At 41.7% G+C, this 18761-nt stretch overlaps 1 protein-coding gene across 2 annotated transcripts in view; it reads right to left on the bottom strand.

Annotated features, from left to right (window-relative positions):
• Positions 1–16029: 16029 nt before the first annotated feature.
• The window catches only part of arhgef39 (Rho guanine nucleotide exchange factor (GEF) 39), a 12350-nt gene continuing 9618 nt past the window's right edge, over positions 16030–18761 (bottom strand). The window contains exons 9-12 of one of the 2 annotated variants that reach the window (XM_080757287.1): positions 18243–18331; positions 17640–18003; positions 16495–16589; positions 16030–16227 (exon numbers count right to left, since the gene is read on the bottom strand). In XM_080757287.1, the coding sequence (XP_080613413.1) occupies positions 16194–16227; positions 16495–16589; positions 17640–18003; positions 18243–18331 (582 nt within the window). In that variant the 3' untranslated portion in view covers positions 16030–16193. The remainder of the gene's footprint in view (positions 16228–16494; positions 16590–17639; positions 18004–18242; positions 18332–18761) is intronic. The other variant, XM_080757288.1, reaches the window with a different exon arrangement.

The raw sequence follows: 18761 nt of genomic DNA, 5'->3' as shown, positions 1-18761 counted from the left end.
TCTTCACCCCTAGCACTCACCTCTACACCCCTAGCACTCATCTCTTCACCCCTATTACTCACCTCTTCACCCCTAGCACTCACCTCTTCGCCCCTAGCACTCTCCTCTTCACCCCTAGCACTCTCCTCTTCACCCCTAGCACTCACCTCTACACCCCCTAGCACTCACCTCTTCACCCCTAGCACTCACCTCTACACCCCTAGCACTCACCTCTTCACCCCTAGCACTCACCTCTTCACCCCTAGCACTCACCTCTTCACCCCTAGCACTCACCTCTACACCCCTAGCACTCACCTCTTCACCCCTAGCACTCACCTCTTCACCCCTAGCACTCACCTCTACACCTCCTAGCACTCACCTCTACACCTCCTAGCACTCACCTCTTCACCCCTAGCACTCACCTCTTCACCCCTAGCACTCACCTCTTCACCCCTAGCACTCACCTCTTCACCTCCTAGCACTCACCTCTACACCCCTAGCACTCACCTCTTCACCCCTAGCACTCACCTCTTCACCCCTAGCACTCACCTCTTCACCCCCTAGCACTCACCTCTACACCTCCTAGCACTCACCTCTTCACCCCTAGCACTCACCTCTTCACCCCTAGCACTCACCTCTTCACCCCTAGCACTCACCTCTTCACCTCCTAGCACTCACCTCTTCACCCCTAGCACTCACCTCTTCACCCCTAGCACTCACCTCTTCACCCCTAGCACTCACCTCTTCACCCCTAGCACTCACCTCTACACCCCCTAGCACTCACCTCTTCACCCCTAGCACTCACCTCTTCACCCCTAGCACTCACCTCTTCACCCCTAGCACTCACCTCTTCACCCCTAGCACTCACCCCTCCAGGCGTCCATGGTCATCCGCAGTGCCGGTTCTAGGCCTTTTGAGGCCCTAGGCAACATATTATACAGAGGCCCCCCCCCCTCCTGCTTTGCCACGCCGGATAAAAATTGTAAATTTGCCATGAAAATGCTTCAATCTGGTGCACTTTGAGATCAAAATTAAGAAGCTAGGTGGGGGCCACATGTGGCCAGTAGCCCATGTAAGGTATAGGGGATACATGAAAAAAAAAAAAAATCTTCTCCCTGTGACGAGGCCCCCTCAGTGGTTGAGGCCCTAGGCGACCGCCTAGTTCGCCTATGCCTAGAACCGGCCCTGCCAGTGAGCCACTGTGCATGGCATGCTGTTCTCAAAAGGCTCATAAACATTCAAAGTCTAGCGATTAACAACAGCAAAAGAAACAGACAAATCTCCTGTTATTTTATTTTTGTTACTCAAACTAAGGGAACAGCAGACTGCATTGTGGCAGCCTTATAGTATGTAGTTTGGCTTTGCTGGAATGACCAGCAAAGCCAAACTACAACAGCAGATGGCGACTTACCTCTGTCTCTCAGTTATACTTGTCTCATTGCAGCCTGGAATTCACTACTGAGAAAGGGACAACGGTGCAGCTGAACTGTTACACCAGCAGCTTAGGAGTAGATGGTGACATTTTTTCATTTTTTTCAAATCCTCAAAAATGATGAAAAACGGCGCGCTATAGTATGCCGTACGATATGGGCTATAGCCCATGGTCCAAAATGATGAGAAACGAGGATAACTTTTTTTTTCAAAATTTCAAAAAACATGGGCTATAACCCATCGTTTTTGTCATTTCGTCATTTTTTTTAAATCCTCAAAAATGATGAAAAACGGCGCGCTATAGTATGCCGTACGATATGGGCTACAGCCCATGGTCCAAAATGATGAGAAACGAGGATAACTTTTCTTTTCAAAATTTAAAAAAACATGGGCTATAACCCATCGTTTTTGTCATTTCGTCATTTTTTTTCAAATCTTCAAAAATGATGAAAAACTGCGCGCTATAGTATGCCGTACGATATGGGCTATAGCCCACGGTCCAAAATGATGAGAAACGAGGCTAACTTTTTTTTTCAAAATTTCAAAAAACATGGGCTATAACCCATCGTTTTTGTCATTTCGTCATTTTTTTCAAATCCTCAAAAATGATGAAAAACGGCGCGCTATAGTATGCCGTACGATATGGGCTATAGCCCATGGTCCAAAATGATGAGAAACGAGGATAACCTTTTTTTTTCAAAATTTAAAAAAACATGGGCTATAACCCATCGTTTTTGTCATTTCGTCATTTTTTTCAAATCCTCAAAAATGATGAAAAACGGCGCGCTATAGTATGCCGTACGATATGGGCTATAGCCCATGGTCCAAAATGATGAGAAACGAGGATAACTTTTTTTTTCAAAATTTCAAAATACATGGGCTATAACCCATCGTTTTTGTCATTTCGTCATTTTTTTTCAAATCTTCAATAATGATGAAAAACTGCGCGCTATAGTATGCCGTACGATATGGGCTATAGCCCACGGTCCAAAATGATGAGAAACGAGGCTAACTTTTTTTTCCAAAATTTCAAAAAACATGGGCTATAACCCATCGTTTTTGTCATTTCGTCATTTTTTTTAAATCCTCAAAAATGATGAAAAACGGCGTGCTATAGTATGCCGTACGATATGGGCTATAGCCCACGGTCCAAAATGATGAGAAACGAGGATAACTTTTTTTTTCAAAATTAAAAAAAACATGGGCTATAACCCATCGTTTTTGTCATTTCGTCATTTTTTTCAAATCTTCAAAAATGATGAAAAACTGCGCGCTATAGTATGCCGTACGATATGGGCTATAGCCCACGGTCCAAAATGATGAGAAACGAGGCTAACTTTCTTTTTCAAAATTTCAAAAAACATGGGCTATAACCCATCGTTTTTGTCATTTCGTCATTTTTTTCAAATCCTCAAAAATGATGAAAAACGGCGCGCTATAGTATGCCGTACGATATGGGCTATAGCCCATGGTCCAAAATGATGAGAAACGAGGATAACTTTTTTTTTCAAAATTTCAAAAAACATGGGCTATAACCCATCGTTTTTGTCATTTCGTCATTTTTTTCAAATCCTCAAAAATGATGAAAAACGGCGCGCTATAGTATGCCGTACGATATGGGCTATAGCCCATGGTCCAAAATGATGAGAAACGAGGATAACTTTTTTTTTCAAAATTTAAAAAAACATGGGCTATAACCCATCGTTTTTGTCATTTCGTCATTTTTTTCAAATCCTCAAAAATGATGAAAAACGGCGCGCTATAGTATGCCGTACGATATGGGCTATAGCCCACGGTCCAAAATGATGAGAAACGAGGCTAACTTTTTTTTTCAAAATTTCAAAAAACATGGGCTATAACCCATCGTTTTTGTCATTTCGTCATTTTTTTCAAATCCTCAAAAATGATGAAAAACGGCGCGCTATAGTATGCCGTACGATATGGGCTATAGCCCATGGTCCAAAATGATGAGAAACGAGGATAACTTTTTTTTTCAAAATTTAAAAAAACATGGGCTATAACCCATCGTTTTTGTCATTTCGTCATTTTTTTCAAATCCTCAAAAATGATGAAAAACTGCGCGCTATAGTATGCCGTACGATATGGGCTATAGCCCACGGTCCAAAATGATGAGAAACGAGGCTAACTTTTTTTTTCAAAATTTCAAAAAACATGGGCTATAACCCATCGTTTTTGTCATTTCGTCATTTTTTTCAAATCCTCAAAAATGATGAAAAACGGCGCGCTATAGTATGCCGTACGATATGGGCTATAGCCCATGGTCCAAAATGATGAGAAATGAGGATAACTTTTTTTTTCAAAATTTCAAAAAACATGGGCTATAACCCATCGTTTTTGTCAAATTGCGGAATTGCGGAAATTGCGGAAATTGCAAGAAATGGTAATTGCGGAAATTGCGGAAATGGAAATTGCGCAAATTGCGCAAATTGCGGATTCCTTTTTAAATTTTTTCATTTTTTTCAAATCCTCAAAAATGATGAAAAACGGCGCGCTATAGTATGCCGTACGATATGGGCTATAGCCCATGGTCCAAAATGATGAGGCTTTCTAGGTGTAAGTATGTAGGACTAGTAGCAGACTGCAGTAAATATATAACCAAATGTATATATTTCTCATATTTGGTTTCGGACGGCATATGCCTATAACATGTCGTTTTTCGTGATTTTAGAGGATTTGAAAAAAGATGAAAATCATGAAAAAACACTGTAGTCCATGGTTTCAGACGGCATACTATAGTATGTAATATTTTCATGATTTTGTGACACTATGTCAGAGCCAGGACTTGAACCTGCAGCCTCCTGATTCCCAGGCAGGCTCTGTACCCATCCGAGGCAGGGAGGTCGTCTGAGGTGGCAGCCAATGAGCACAGAGGTGGGTGTGGCTGTTGTCCTAATTTGGGCATTGACGTCACTAAGTCCGTCCATGAGGCTCCGGAGTTCTCCTTATATGTTCTCCGTATATTGTCCGCATCACTGCTTCCTCAGAGCCAATCAGAACCAACCTACTGCTTCCTCACAACCAACCTACTGCATCTTTACGTGCCACACGGGTGACACCAGAGGGATACATTCTCGTGAACGGTTTGGCGTCGCGCAGAGCGAGCGGAAGATGTCGGTCAAGCGACCAACGGACAACACATTGCAGAAGAAGGACCACAGGCAGATCGTGCGAGCCAAGCAGCTGTTCAACTACCGCGTTCAGCACTTTAAGAGCAGCTACGGGCCGACCGTGGCGCGGTGCCAGGCGGCCTCCCGGGGCCCGTCCTCCTCCAGCCTCAGCGCCGACTCCCTGGCCGCTCCTCCCGCTCCACACCCGGCGGGATTCGGCCGGCACCCGGGCACGGGCGGCGCCACAGATCCGGACGTGGCGTCTCCCCTGCGGCGGCGGAGGAAGCAGACTCTGGCGGAGCTGAGGGCCGAGAAGCAGACGCTGAGTCAGGAGCTGCAGTCGGCGTGGCAGGCCGAGGCCGCCATGAGGCACATCGTCGCCAGGAACGCCGGGCCGGAGGCGGAGCGGGAGGAGGAGGAGGACGTGAGGGAGGCACTCGGCGACGCGGTGAGCAGCTTCAACGCCCTGAAGGAGTCTCTGCTCCGGAACCACGAGGACCTGGAGAGGCAGTGGAAGGGCCTGGTGGGCAGCGAGGCGCGCCACGAGAAGGACAAGCTGCGCCAGCAGATGGACGCCCTGCAGCTGAAGCTCAACGCCACGGCGGGAGAGCAGAAGCGCTTCACACGAGACTTCCAGGACAGCTTCCGCCGGCTGGCGGACGACTTCCGCCACGCGAAGGGCGAGATGGAGGCGAGCGACTCGCTCGTCCGGGAGAAGCAGCAGCAGGGCCGCGACCACCAGGCGCTGGCGCAGAAGTTCAACGCGCTGGTGCAGAAGGTCAAGGACATGGAGGAGAAGCTGAAGGCCACCAGGACCAAGTTCCAGCAGGTCCACTGCTCGCTGCTCTCCAACCAGAAGGCCCTGGCCGAGACCACCGAGGAGAAGGTGAGGGTGGAGTGCGAGCTGGACAGCGTGAAGGGCGAGTGGCTCGGCCAGGAGCACGTGTGGTTCGTGGAGAAGAACGCCATGGCCGAGAACAGCCGCAACCAGATGGCCTCCATGGACCGCGGCTGGATGGAGGAGCGGGAGGAGCTGTTCTCGGAGCAGAAGGCCATCACGGAGCACCTGTTCACGGCGCAGAACCGAGGCGAGGACCTGGACGAGGAGCTGACGGCCACGCGGGCCGAGATGCAGGAGCAGCGAGCGGCGCTGCGCCACAAGGAGAAGAACCTGGAGACGTCCACGTCGGACAACAGGAGGCTGAAGGAGGACGTGGCCGAGAAGGACGAGGTGCTCTTCAAGTTCAGGAAGAACGTCAAGGCCAAAGACACGGAGATCAACGAGCTGCGCAACGAGGTCAGGGAGCTGAGCGACGAGCTGGACCGACTGCTGGACCGCAAGAAGAAGAAGTTCACCCTGAAGGGAGTCATCAAGAAGGCTCTGCAGAAGACTGTGGAGAGGCTGATTACAACTGACGTTGAGAAGATATGATACGATAGGACAGTTTAATGTAGGGTTAGGGACAGGAGAAGATATGATACTATAGGACAGTTTAATGTAGGGTTAGGGACAGGAGTAGATATGATACTATAGGACAGTTTAATGTAGGGTTAGGGACAGGAGTAGATATGATACTATAGGACAGTTTAATGTAGGGTTAGGGACAGGAGGAGACTGATTAGAATGACGTGAATAGACTGGTTAGAAGGGATGTTTAGAGATATGATACTATAGGACAGTTTAATGTAGGGTTAGGGACAGGAGTAGACTGATTAGAATGACGTGAATAGACTGGTTAGAAGGGATGTTTAGAGATATGATACGATAGGACAGTTTAATGTATAGGGTTAGGGACAGGAGTAGACTGATTAGAATGACGTGAATAGACTGGTTAGAAGGGATGTTTAGAGATATGATACGATAGGATACCTGAATGTACGATGGTCTACACCAGCGTGATCTAGTATGAGAGTGTCGACTCCCATTGTAACAATGGAATGAGGAAGTGCTCATTCTATCTCAATGGGATAGTTCCAAGGAACTATAGCCCATAGCACCCCGCTTTGTCTCAATGGGATAAATGGCAAATGGTGCATTTATATAGCGCCTTTATCCAAGGCGCTTTACATTGTGCATTACATTCACACATTCATACACCGAATGCGGCGGAAGCCATGCAAGGTACCAACCAGCACATCGGGAGCAATTTGGGGTTCAGTGTCTTTGCCCAAGGACACTTCAACATGTAGACAGGAGGAGCTGGGATTCGAACCGCCGACCCATGGATCATTGGACGACCTGCTCTACCTCCTGAGCCACAGTCGCCCCAATGTGTGGAACTAAAATTGTGTTTTTTTAAACTTGCTTTATTGTATTGTATTTCTTTTCTGTTTTGTTAGGCGACCTTGAGTGACCTGAAAGGCGCCATATAAATAAAATGTATTATTATTATTATTATTATTAACTATAGCCCATAGCACCCCACTTTGTCTCAATGGGATAGTTCCAATGTGTGGAACTATAGCCCACAGCACCCCACTTTGTCTCAATAGGATAGTTCCAATGTGTGGAACTATGGCCCATAGCACCCCGCTTTGTCTCAATGGGATAGTTCCAATGTGTGGAACTATAGCCCACAGCACCCCACTTTGTCTCAATAGGATAGTTCCAATGTGTGGAACTATGGCCCATAGCACCCCGCTTTGTCTCAATGGGATAGTTCCAATGTGTGGAACTATAGCCCATACTGTAGCACCCCGCTTTGTCTCAATGGGATAGTTCCAGTGTGTGGAACTATAGCCCATACTGTAGCACCCCGCTTTGTCTCAATGGGATAGTTCCAATGTGTGGAACTATAGCCCATAGCACCCTTCTTTGCGGCGAGATCAAAGCGTGTCGCCACTCTCTTCTACTGGTCAATACTAGTGATGTTTAGACCATGATAGACTGGTCATTAGACTGGTCAATACTAGACTGGTCGATACTGCTGATGTTTAGACCATGATAGAATGGTCATTAGACTGTAGATGTATGACTGTTTGGTAATGAATGATGAGAACAACGCTGGGATGAGATGTCTACACAGACCAGGAAATCACATTACATCACATTACAATTTATCTACATATCTAGAAGTCCTGGCTGTCACTCAAACAGTCTACGGACCAATCAGATTAACTGATGCTTCCTCCTCGGGCACGTTTTTGGTTTTTTGTTGTCCATAAGGCCATAACCCCAGGAGGTCATCTGTAAGCCACTTGTTAGTAATTCAGAGTAAATGTACTTTGTACGAAATAGTATTACAGTCAGTAGAGAAGTGCTGATTGATGGGATCAGTAAGGGGTTAAAGTTCATTATCAGATTACAGTCGGTGAGAACCGACTCCATTTTGAAACCAGACTAAATGTTAATGATTGACAGATCAGGTTAAAATGTCCACATGATTATATAGTCCCACTGTGTGTGTGTGTGTGTGTGTGTGTGTGTGTGTGTGTGCGTGCGTCTGTAACCCTGACAGGTGTCATAGAGACTAAAGAAGAACGTTTAATAAAAGTATAGTTTATATAATAAACTATCTATTATCTGTATTATATCGTCTTCATCTCCACAGAGACATTCAGAAACACACCTGGACACAGTAAGACTGGACACATTTTACACTCATTAACATTTTATATCAATTAATTAAATGTTAAAATAGCAGCAGACATCAGACCAAATACTGGTGATAAAAAGAAAAATAAATTGCCGGTTTTGTTTAGTTTATTAAAGGATATTTAATACATAGTTTTAATGACATGGTATGTTCAATGTAAAGTTGTAAATGAAGCATAATGTTTAACATGTATTAATATTGTCCTTTTGTTTTATTAGGAGGAGCTCTTTACCTCTGCTGTTTTTGTCCCTATTATTTTGGTTATTTGTTTTGTTTATTGTTTGTGCAAATCAGCTGTTTTAATGATTTAACTTAATAGTAGTTCCTCATAACGGTGTACATTTGGCCCAGCTGTGCCATTATAGCAGGTGGGATGGTCACGGGTGGTAGGCTGTGTTTGGGATTTAGTATAGTCGGCATGCTTATTCCTAGTTTTATTGGATTTAGTATAGTCTGCATGCTTATTCCTAGTTTTATTGGATTTAGTATAGTATAGTTATTATAGTATATAGATTTAGTATAGACGGCATGCTTATTCCTAGTTTTATTGGATTTAGTATAGTCTGCATGCTTATTCCTAGTTTTATTATAGTATAGTATAGTTATTATAGTATATAGATTTAGTATAGTCGGCATGCTTATTCCTAGTTTTATTATAGTATAGTATAGTTATTATAGTATATAGATTTAGTATAGTCTGCATGCTTATTCCTAGTTTTATTATAGTATAGTATAGTTATTATAGTATATAGATTTAGTATAGTCTGCATGCTTATTCCTAGTTTTATTATAGTATAGTATAGTTATTATAGTATATAGATTTAGTATAGTCGGCATGCTTATTCCTAGTTTTATTGTGGGTGTTTAACAGTATTTGTTTTGTCACCGTTTACAACATCATCATTGCATCACCTAATCGTAGCTGTACCGGATTCCCTCCTCGATGTAAGATGATAAGAGCGCCCCTCACTTCACACAGGTGTGATTATTACCATATTGATATTATTATTGAGTTGGACTTCTTGTAAATTAAGTAATGCAGATGTTTAACATAACAATCATTTAACTCTTGAGAATTGTAACATGAAACCGAAGCTCTGAAGAGTATAATATAAATAATAAGGGTCAATTTGGTTACCAACTATAACTCCATCATTTAGCTAAGACCACCTGGAATCACTTCAAGGACCGCTGGTGGTCCCCGGACCACTGGTTGAGAACCACTGTATCTTCTCACATCACCACAGACTTTATTATTAATTATTATTATTATTATTATTATTATTATTATTATTATTATTATTATTATTAGTAGTAGTAGTAGTAGTAATTCAAGATTCAAGGTATTTTAATGTCCCAGAAGGGCAATTAGGTTACAGCAAAAGTAGTGGTTTAAACATACAAACAATACAGGACAACAGTAGTAGTAGTAGTATTACTAGTATTATTATTATTATTATTATTATTATTATTATTATTACAGTATGGATATTTATTTGATGCCAGTGGTGAAGGTGAAGCTCTAAACTGAATTTCGTTGTTTCATTGACAAATAAAGATCTATCTATCTATTATTATTATTAGTAGTATTATTACTAGTAGTAGTACTATTACTAGTAGTATTAATTATAACTAACACATCATGCTCATTAATATGAAGTAAAACGTTACATTAATAATAGCTAGTTGAACTTTCTACAGGTACATTTATGCACCGTCGTATGACGGTGTCGTCGCGTTCAGAAACAGCAGATCTACAAGCCCACAAGGCGCCGTGGGTGAGACTTGTTGTGGGCTTTTAGATCTGCTATAACGGCTCAGTTTCGCCGCCCCGTGGTTCATCATGACCTTCACACTCTGAGCTTTGAGCTGCACTGTGATGCAAAATGCAGTGAAAAGTGGGTAAAAGCGCCATCTGGCGGTTGAATTATACTGACAGAGCTACAATTATACTTCTCCGTCCAACAGTGTCCAACAGACCGCCGGGAACAGCCGAAGTGCCGAACTACGTCACTCGGCTGTTGTCGTACGAGCGGAACTGAGCATGCGCAGTGTGCGTTAATAAAATAATAATAATAAAACTATTTATTTATTTGTAGCACCTTTCATGAAATGAAATGCAGCTCAAAGTGCTTTACAGAGAAATTAATGGAGAAAAAAAAGGAATAAAACATTAAAATAATAGCAAGGACATTAATAATTACGATAAATAATATTACTTTTATACTCCAAGAACAGAACAACAAAACAGTGACGACATCTTAGAGTATATATTAATTATTAATATTATATTTATACTAAGGAGGACATTTAAAAGATCAACTAAAGCTTAAGTTAGCTTTAGCTATCGTTAGCTTTATGCTATCTTCATGGATATTATATTAATACGTGTTTAAGTGTTTCATTGTTGTTCTAAAAAATTGAAGATTATTTAACACAAACTGTCGATTCAAAAAAAGAAAGTTTTACAACAAATAAAGTGTCGTTTTTAGGTCATGAAGAGTGAAGACACACAGCTAGCTGGTCAGCTAGCGGCTAGCGCCTAGCTAGGCCCGTCACGGCACTGTCTAATTAAATAACCCTAACTTTATTCTGAAGGCAACCGGATGTCATAAATTTGCTAGCTTTCAAACAGGAAATTTTAAATTTGCTCATTAGACGGAGCCCTCTCAAACCGGAAGTCCTAAATTTGCCGATTAGACGGAGCCAAACATAATTTTATTCTGAAGTTAACCGGATGTCTTAAATTTTCTAGCTCTCAAACAGGAAATTTTAAATTTGTTCATTAGACGGAGCCCTCTCAAACCGGAAGTCCTAAATTTGCCGATAAGACGGAGCCAAACATCGGCTGTTTTCGACAAGAGTCGTACGGATGGAAATACACGCTGCCGCATCCTGCAGTTGTCGGTTGTCACCACCAGGTGGCATCAGAGACTACATTCTGCTGTATCTGTGCTGTGTTGTATGTTTAGAATGCATGTTTTAGGAAGCATTCATAGGGCAACATGTGTAGCCTAAATGTACTCAAATAGCCAGTTATAAACCTAACTAATACCTACCCTAGTTAGAACCTTATAATGTACTCAAATAGCCAGTTATAAACCTAACTAATACCTACCCTAGTTAGAACCTAAATGTACTCAAATAGCCAGTTATAAACCTAACCCTAGTTAGAACCAAATAGCTAGTTAACTAATACTTACCCTAGTTATTAGCTAAATGTACTCAACCTGTTCACACTAACCCTTTAACTCTAATCTAACCAGGGTTAGTATGAACTGGTAAAAGAGACTTTATTCTCAATGTGGGTTTTTTTATAGGTTAAATAAAAATATATGCTAAGAATTCACCTCATTGTTTATGAAGGATTAAAGAGTTTAAATAACAATTTAAATTGAGTTTCTGTTTGTGTCTAGTCTTTATAATGTTTAGACTTGTTTAGACTTTTCCCCCCTCACTGTATATGTTTCTTTTCCCTTTTTGCTTCCTTCCTTCCTTCCTGTTCTGTTCTTTAACTATATAGAAGTGTCTATTTGTACGTCTCTAAATGTTTTGATGAATTGAACATGGTGGACCCTGTTGTAAACAAGTGTAATGCTTAATTGGGTCATCCACTCACAGTTAACAGTCTTTGTATTGAGTTTGTGCTTGAAATGTACTGTAATTCTGCAAACTGTTAATAAATATTTAAATCAATCAATCAATCAAAGAGAACTACACCATTGCAGGCTGCTTAACTGGTGAGAAAGTATCCAGGACTCGTGTTAAATAATAGACAATCGTTTAGTATGACTCGTACTAAACGATTGTCGTGTTTAATGATCTGTCATATCTCTCATGTGTTATGACATTTCAACGGGCGCAGGATCCAAAAGAATAACTAAGAAAGGAATGAGATCCACACACCATTGTAAACGCTCCCAAAACTATTATCTAGACAACAGAGCAGAAAACAACACAATGTTGGGCCTCAGGTTAACCCGAAATTTAAAAAAAATGTATTTTTAAAATGTCATTTTTTCCTGAAAACTCTCATGTTTCTGAATCAGTGTTTCTCAATATTTCGTGTCAAAGACCCCGAAAATTGGCCGCCGACCCCCATCTGAAAATATGTTGTTCCAGTTTGACCCCATGCATAGATTTGAGTTAAAAAGTGAAACTCTGAAAGAATATAGGCCTATATATATTCAAAGATTTGAGGCACATTTTCACGATTTTTCTAAAATAGCAGATCTACAAGTTCATAGCGCGGCACTCGGTGCCGCGCTATGAACTTCGTAATAATAATTCACACACCGATGGTGGAGGAAACCATGCAAGGCACCAACCTGCACATCAGGAGCAATCAGGGGTTCAGAGTCTTGCTCAAGGACACTTCCACACTAACTCTGGGGGAGCCGTCAGGGATCGAACCGGGGACATTGCGGTTACCATCCGGCCGCTCTACCGCTGATCCACCGCCGCCCCCTAGGGGAAGTACAGGTCAATAGAACAATCTGAGGGGTTAGCTGGGGGGGGGGGGGGGGGGTTCTGGAGAATTAATGTGTCAAACACAATAATCGGCTGAAGGAAATGTTTTAACATGAGAGAACTTAAGGAGAACATTCTCTTATAATACATACAATATAATACAGCACACACGTTCTTTAAAAGTACTATACCTTTAAATCAGTACAACTCAATGTGGAAGGAAGTGTACAGCATAACATACCTTCTACTGAATCAGTACAACTCAATGTGGAAGGAAGTGTACAGCATAACATACCTTCTACTGAATCAGTACAACTCAATGTGGACTCAACTGTTACGGAGTAGGAATATAAATGGTTAGGGATGGTTAGTTAAGGAGGTTATAGGGAGGGTTAGTTAAGGAGGTGGCTGTTACAGATGTAGGAATATGGGTCCGCTGTGTTTGGTTAGGGTTAGTTAAGGAGGTTAGGGAGGGTTAGTTAAGGAGGTTAGGGAGGGTTAAAGAGGGTCCGAGGCAACATTCTCTTATAATCTTTGTTTTTTTAAACTTTTATCCCACTTTTTTTTCACCCAGTGTAAAAATAAATAAAAATAATAGTTGTTGAGCTGTAATCCTTCATGGGCACTCTTTGATGAATTGAACATGGTGGACCCTCTTGTAAACAAGTGTAATGCTTTATGGTGTCGTCCACTCACAGTTAACAGTCTTTGTATTGAGTCTTTGTATGAGTAATAAATATTTCAATCAATCAATCAAAACTCCTGTCTCTGCCAACCTGGGGAGAGCCCCGAACACACACACACACACACACACACACACACACACACACACACACACACACACACACACACACAACGGTGACAATAATTCTAATCTATTAGTTTATTGTGGCTCCACATACAGTAGGGGGCGATATAAGACACATACAGTAGCAGCACAGAAAATACACAAAGAATAAAAATATATAAATCATTTATAAAGCTTTGTGATTTCACTAGTGATCGGTGCATAGTAGCCTTTTATATAATAAAACATTTTCGTCATAATATATTTTTATGTAAAATTATCATCACAAAATCAGAGTAATTATGATTGATTATTCATATCATGTAAATCAAACACATTCACGTCATGTTTATGAAGGAATTGCAACTCATCCCCTTGTGACATCACAAGTGTCCTAATGACATCACAAGTGTCCTAATCCTAATGACATCACAAGTGTCCTAATGACATCACAAGTGTCTGACAGAAGGCACAATATGCATAGAAACGTCTTAACTAATTATCAATTACTGTAGCTAACTAATATCTTAACTAATTATCAATTACTGTAGCTAACTAATATCTTAACTAATTATCAATTAGCTAACTAATATCTTAACTAATTATCAATTAGCTAACTAATATCTTAACTAATTATCAATTAGCTAACTAATATCTTAACTAATTATCAATTAGCTAACTAATATCTTAACTAATTATCAATTAGCTAACTAATATCTTAACTAATTATCAATTACTGTAGCTAACTAATATCTTAACTAATTATCAATTATCTAACTAATATCTTAACTAATTATCAATTAGCTAACTAATATCTTAACTAATTATCAATTATCTAACTAATATCTTAACTAATTATCAGTATCAATTAATGCATAGAAACATCTTAATTAAGAGTAGCTAATTATTAATTGAATTCATTATATAGGCTACAATACCCTGTTGAGACCCCAGATCTATCAGTTGTTCTCAAGATTAAAACATAAAAAGATCTACAAGCTCACAGTGCGGCACAAAGTGATATGACACTTTATTGTGATAATATCACAATAAAGTACTATATCATATTATGATACAGTACTTTAATAAAGTAATTAAGTAATAAAAGTAATTAAAACACAATAACACTAGAATCAGACATGAGGTGATTAAAAACAGCAACAAAATAAACTTTATCAATCATTTCTGGAGCGTAACTATGAATGGGTTATTCATCTGGTATAGATTGTCTGCTTTGAGTATTTCAACACATTTAAATTAATTAAATGTAACATGCTCAAACATTTTCATGTCAAAGACGACCCCAGAATTAAATGCATTTTGATCCAGGTGGACTCCAGAAACAAAGATATGCGTTGGAACAATATTTAACAATCAACAAACGATATATTATAATCAAATACTTGAAGAATATATAATCAAAGACTTCAATGTTCACCATTCCGTGATGATATAATGAAATGAGCTTTGAAGTTTTGCCAAAGTTATGAAATAATTATGCTTTCCGGGTTTTAATGGATGAACGAATTAATCTGCGGATATAAATATGAGCTCGGCTCAGAGACGAACGCCAGACTTTATTATTAATATAGATATAAATATCTATAAAACGGGACGTATTCTCATCTGACTTTAACATGAAAATACATACTGGTCTGAACTCCATGGACTGAATTAATGTCTGGTGTGTGCGTGTGTGTGTGTGTGCGTGTGTGTGTGTGTGCGCGTGTGTGTGTGTGCGTGCGTGTGTGTGTGTATGTCTATGGACTCTGGAGTTGAATTAATGTCTGGTCTGGTGTGTGCGTGAGCGTGTGCGTGCGTGCGTGTGTGTGTGTGTGTGTGCGCGTGCGTGTGTGTGTGTGCGCGTGCGTGTATGTGTGTGCATGTCTATGGACTCTGGAGTCCAGACCATGATGAAGAGGATGGATATATAATCCTTCATCCACAGCCAGATGGACTGAGACCATGATGTCACACTTTATGAATCATAACGGTTCAATTTACACTCTGCAGAATGACTCCCATACTTTGGTACATTCTACACTTATTATAATTATTGCACAGTACAGTACAGACAGACAGACAGACAGGACTAAAGACTCTAGTATTGTAATGTAGTATCAGTAATAATCGTATAGTATTATAATAGTATTTTATGTATTAGTAGTAAAACGATAAAATCTTTGGAAACATGGTAATAAATGACCATGTTTAAATGTAGTCCACAACGTAGAACTACAGAAGACATTTTAAATGTAGTCCACAACATAGAACTACAGAAGACATTATGAATGTATTCCACAACGTAGAACTACAGAAGACATTTTAAATGTAGTCCACAACGTAGAACTACAGAAGGCATATGAATGTAGTCCACAACGTAGAACTACATTCTTTCTACTAATTTCAGCCAAAAAAAAGAGATTAGACTTTTTCCCGGGACCCAACCTGGGGACGACCACTGGTTGAGAACCACTGATCTAGAGGAAGTTTAAACGTTAAAAAGTAGAGGTTCTGGTACAGAACCCGGGGGGACTCCAGCGTTCATTAACCCTTTTGGTGTTAGCATCACGTTATGCTTTAGCTATTGAAAAATAGCAGATCTACATAGCTTGTAGGTCTGCTATCTTTTGAAAAATCGAAGAACGACTGACATTTTTAGAATCTGATCTCAGGTCAGAATGGGTTAATCAGACCAGTGTGTGTCCAGTGGAAACCTCGTATGAATCTGATCTCAGGTCAGAATGGGTTAACCCTTTAGGAGGACAGAGCCCTGAGGAACACCCGCTTCCACTGGACGGCTTACAGGAGCACACATCTGGACGCTGTCTCACTGCTGAGAGAGACAGACAGGCAGAGAGACAGACAGACAGGCAGGCAGGCAGACAGACAGACAGGCAGGCAGGCAGGCAGGCAGACAGACAGACAGACAGACAGACAGACAGACAGACAGACAGACAGACAGACAGACAGACAGACAGACAGACAGACAGACAGACAGACAGACAGACGCAGGATAAGAAGATGATTATTAATGGGTCAGACTTGGGTATAATGGGTGTGTGTGTGTGTGTTATAATGGGTGTGTGTGTGCGTGCGCTACCTGTCCAGTCTCATCCTCTTGTCTTCAGGTTCATCCGAGACGATGCTTCCACCGTCATGTGACTTCTGAGCATGCTCAGTACGCTCCTCACTCACCTGGGGGGCGGAGGGGGGTAGAGCAGAAATTAGTGCTAAATGTACACGGGCCAATCTGCAGTTCCAGCTCTGACCACTGCTTGCCTTAGAGGTCTCAATCTCTGCCCGAAAACGGCCCCAACCCCAGATCTGCAAGCTGTCCACATGCCATCGAGCGGCATGTTGATTGTTTGTATGTCTGTTCTTTTGGTTACGCTGGTATGTGCCTATGTGGGTTTGATTGATTAATGTAAACCATACAGTAACCTAGTAGATTTTAGCCAAGTTGACAGTTGTCATAATATTGTATAGCTCTGTTCGGGACTGTTGCACAACGTTAGCCAACGGTGAATGAGTTGCACTTCGTTAACGGGGACAGTTTTGGACATATTAACTGCGTCACTTCAGAGGACCGCTGCTACTTCGATTCAGAACATCTTTACTCATTCCTGGAAACGGCTGGAGACCATTAGAATGTTTGGAACATTATCAGCCAATTAACGTGAGTTGCATAAATCCTTTATTTCCGCCATATAGTGGCTTTTTTCTTTTTTAGGATTGATTTTAAAATTCTTTTACTTGTGTATAAAGTTCTCAATGGTCCCACACCTTCCTACCTACATGACTGCCTGCCTAAATATGTCCCAACCGCCCCCTAAGGTCTTCCACTGCTGGCCTGCTCGCTTTGCCTAAAAAAAATGGCAACTAAAAAATACGGGGAAGCAGCTTTTTGCTTCTACGGGCCGTCGGCATGGAACAAACTCCCACTGTACCTTCGTCAGGCAGCCTCTGTAGACATTTTTAAAGCTCAGCTCAAGACCCACTTCTACAACATTGCTTTTAATTGATCTTTTATTTTTTTGTTATTCATGTCCTCATTGTACTGCATTACTGATTGTTTTTGTTTTTTTAATGTCGTTGCCTTGCTTTTCTTTTATTCTCCATTGTTCTGTAAAGCACTTTGAGCTGCATTTCATGTCATGAAAGGTGCTATACAAATAAAGTTTTATTATTATTATTTATGGCTTTTTCGTGTTTTCGGATGAGAACTCTAGCTTGCCTTGGACTCACCTGGGGTCTCTTCCTGCCAGGAGTCATGGAGGTGGTCTGGGGGGTTTGGGGTCTCTTCCTGCCAGGAGTCATGGAGGTGGTCTGGGGGGTTTGGGGTCTCCCATGGAAGACTGCAGGGCTCTGGGGGTGTGGCTTCTTCCTCCCAGGGGTGTCGAGTGCGTTCTCATTCTGCTTGGGGATTCCCGGGGCAGGTCTGAGGGGTCTGGGAGAGGAGGGGTCTCCAGGGGCAGGTCTCAGGGCTCTGGGGTCTCCAGGGGCAGGTCTCAGGGCTCTGGGAGAGGAGGGGTCTCCAGGGGCAGGTCTCAGGGGTCTCCTGCACAGATCATCTCTCTGATGGATCACCGTGTTCTCAGACTTCAGCTTCCTGACGGACGAACAAACGATTCACTCATTAAACAGTTCAATGTGTTCACATTAAACAGTTCAATGTGTTCACATTAAACAGTTCAATGTGTTCACATTAAACAGTTCAATGTGTTGACGACCCTCTACCATATTGCTGAATTCAGTGGAAAACAACATCACAGAACTGCCAAACCTGAGAAGATAAAGGGTCTACTCTACCCCTCAGGCTTGACCAATAATAATAATAATAATAATTACGTGATAGCCGAGGTCAGACTGTGGAACCAATCATTCATGTCCTCCTGGTCACATGACATCAACAGCAGCTTAGCCTGAGGAAACGTCAACTGTATGACAGACAGACAGACAGACAGACAGACAGACAGACAGACAGACAGACAGACAGACAGACAGACAGTATTTCCATCATAGTTTTAGTCGACTAAAGTAGCACTGGGTTGATTTATGCACAAATAGATTCCACTTCAGTGTGCGTGTGCGTGCGTGTGTGTGTGTGTGTGTGTGTGTGTGTGTGTGTGTGTGCACACGCTAGTGCGTGAGTGTGTGTAATGAGGGATTAGTCAGGACACGAGACCATTTTAGGTAAGAAATGACTTTGTATAATAAGAACGTTCCTCCTCTCCTCTCCTCTCCTCTCCTCTCCTCTCCTCTCCTCTCCTCTCCCCATCTCTAAATAAGAACGTTGCTTCCTCTGAACATTATTTAACTATTTATTTATTCATACATCAAAGAGAATTAATGTGTGAGAAATATTCA

This window comes from Protomyctophum bolini, assembly GCF_963924005.1.
Source record: "Protomyctophum bolini genome assembly, chromosome: 23".
NCBI lineage: Eukaryota > Metazoa > Chordata > Actinopteri > Myctophiformes > Myctophidae > Protomyctophum > Protomyctophum bolini.
Note: the sequence above shows the minus strand (reverse complement) of the source record. Positions and strands in the feature narration are given on the sequence as shown.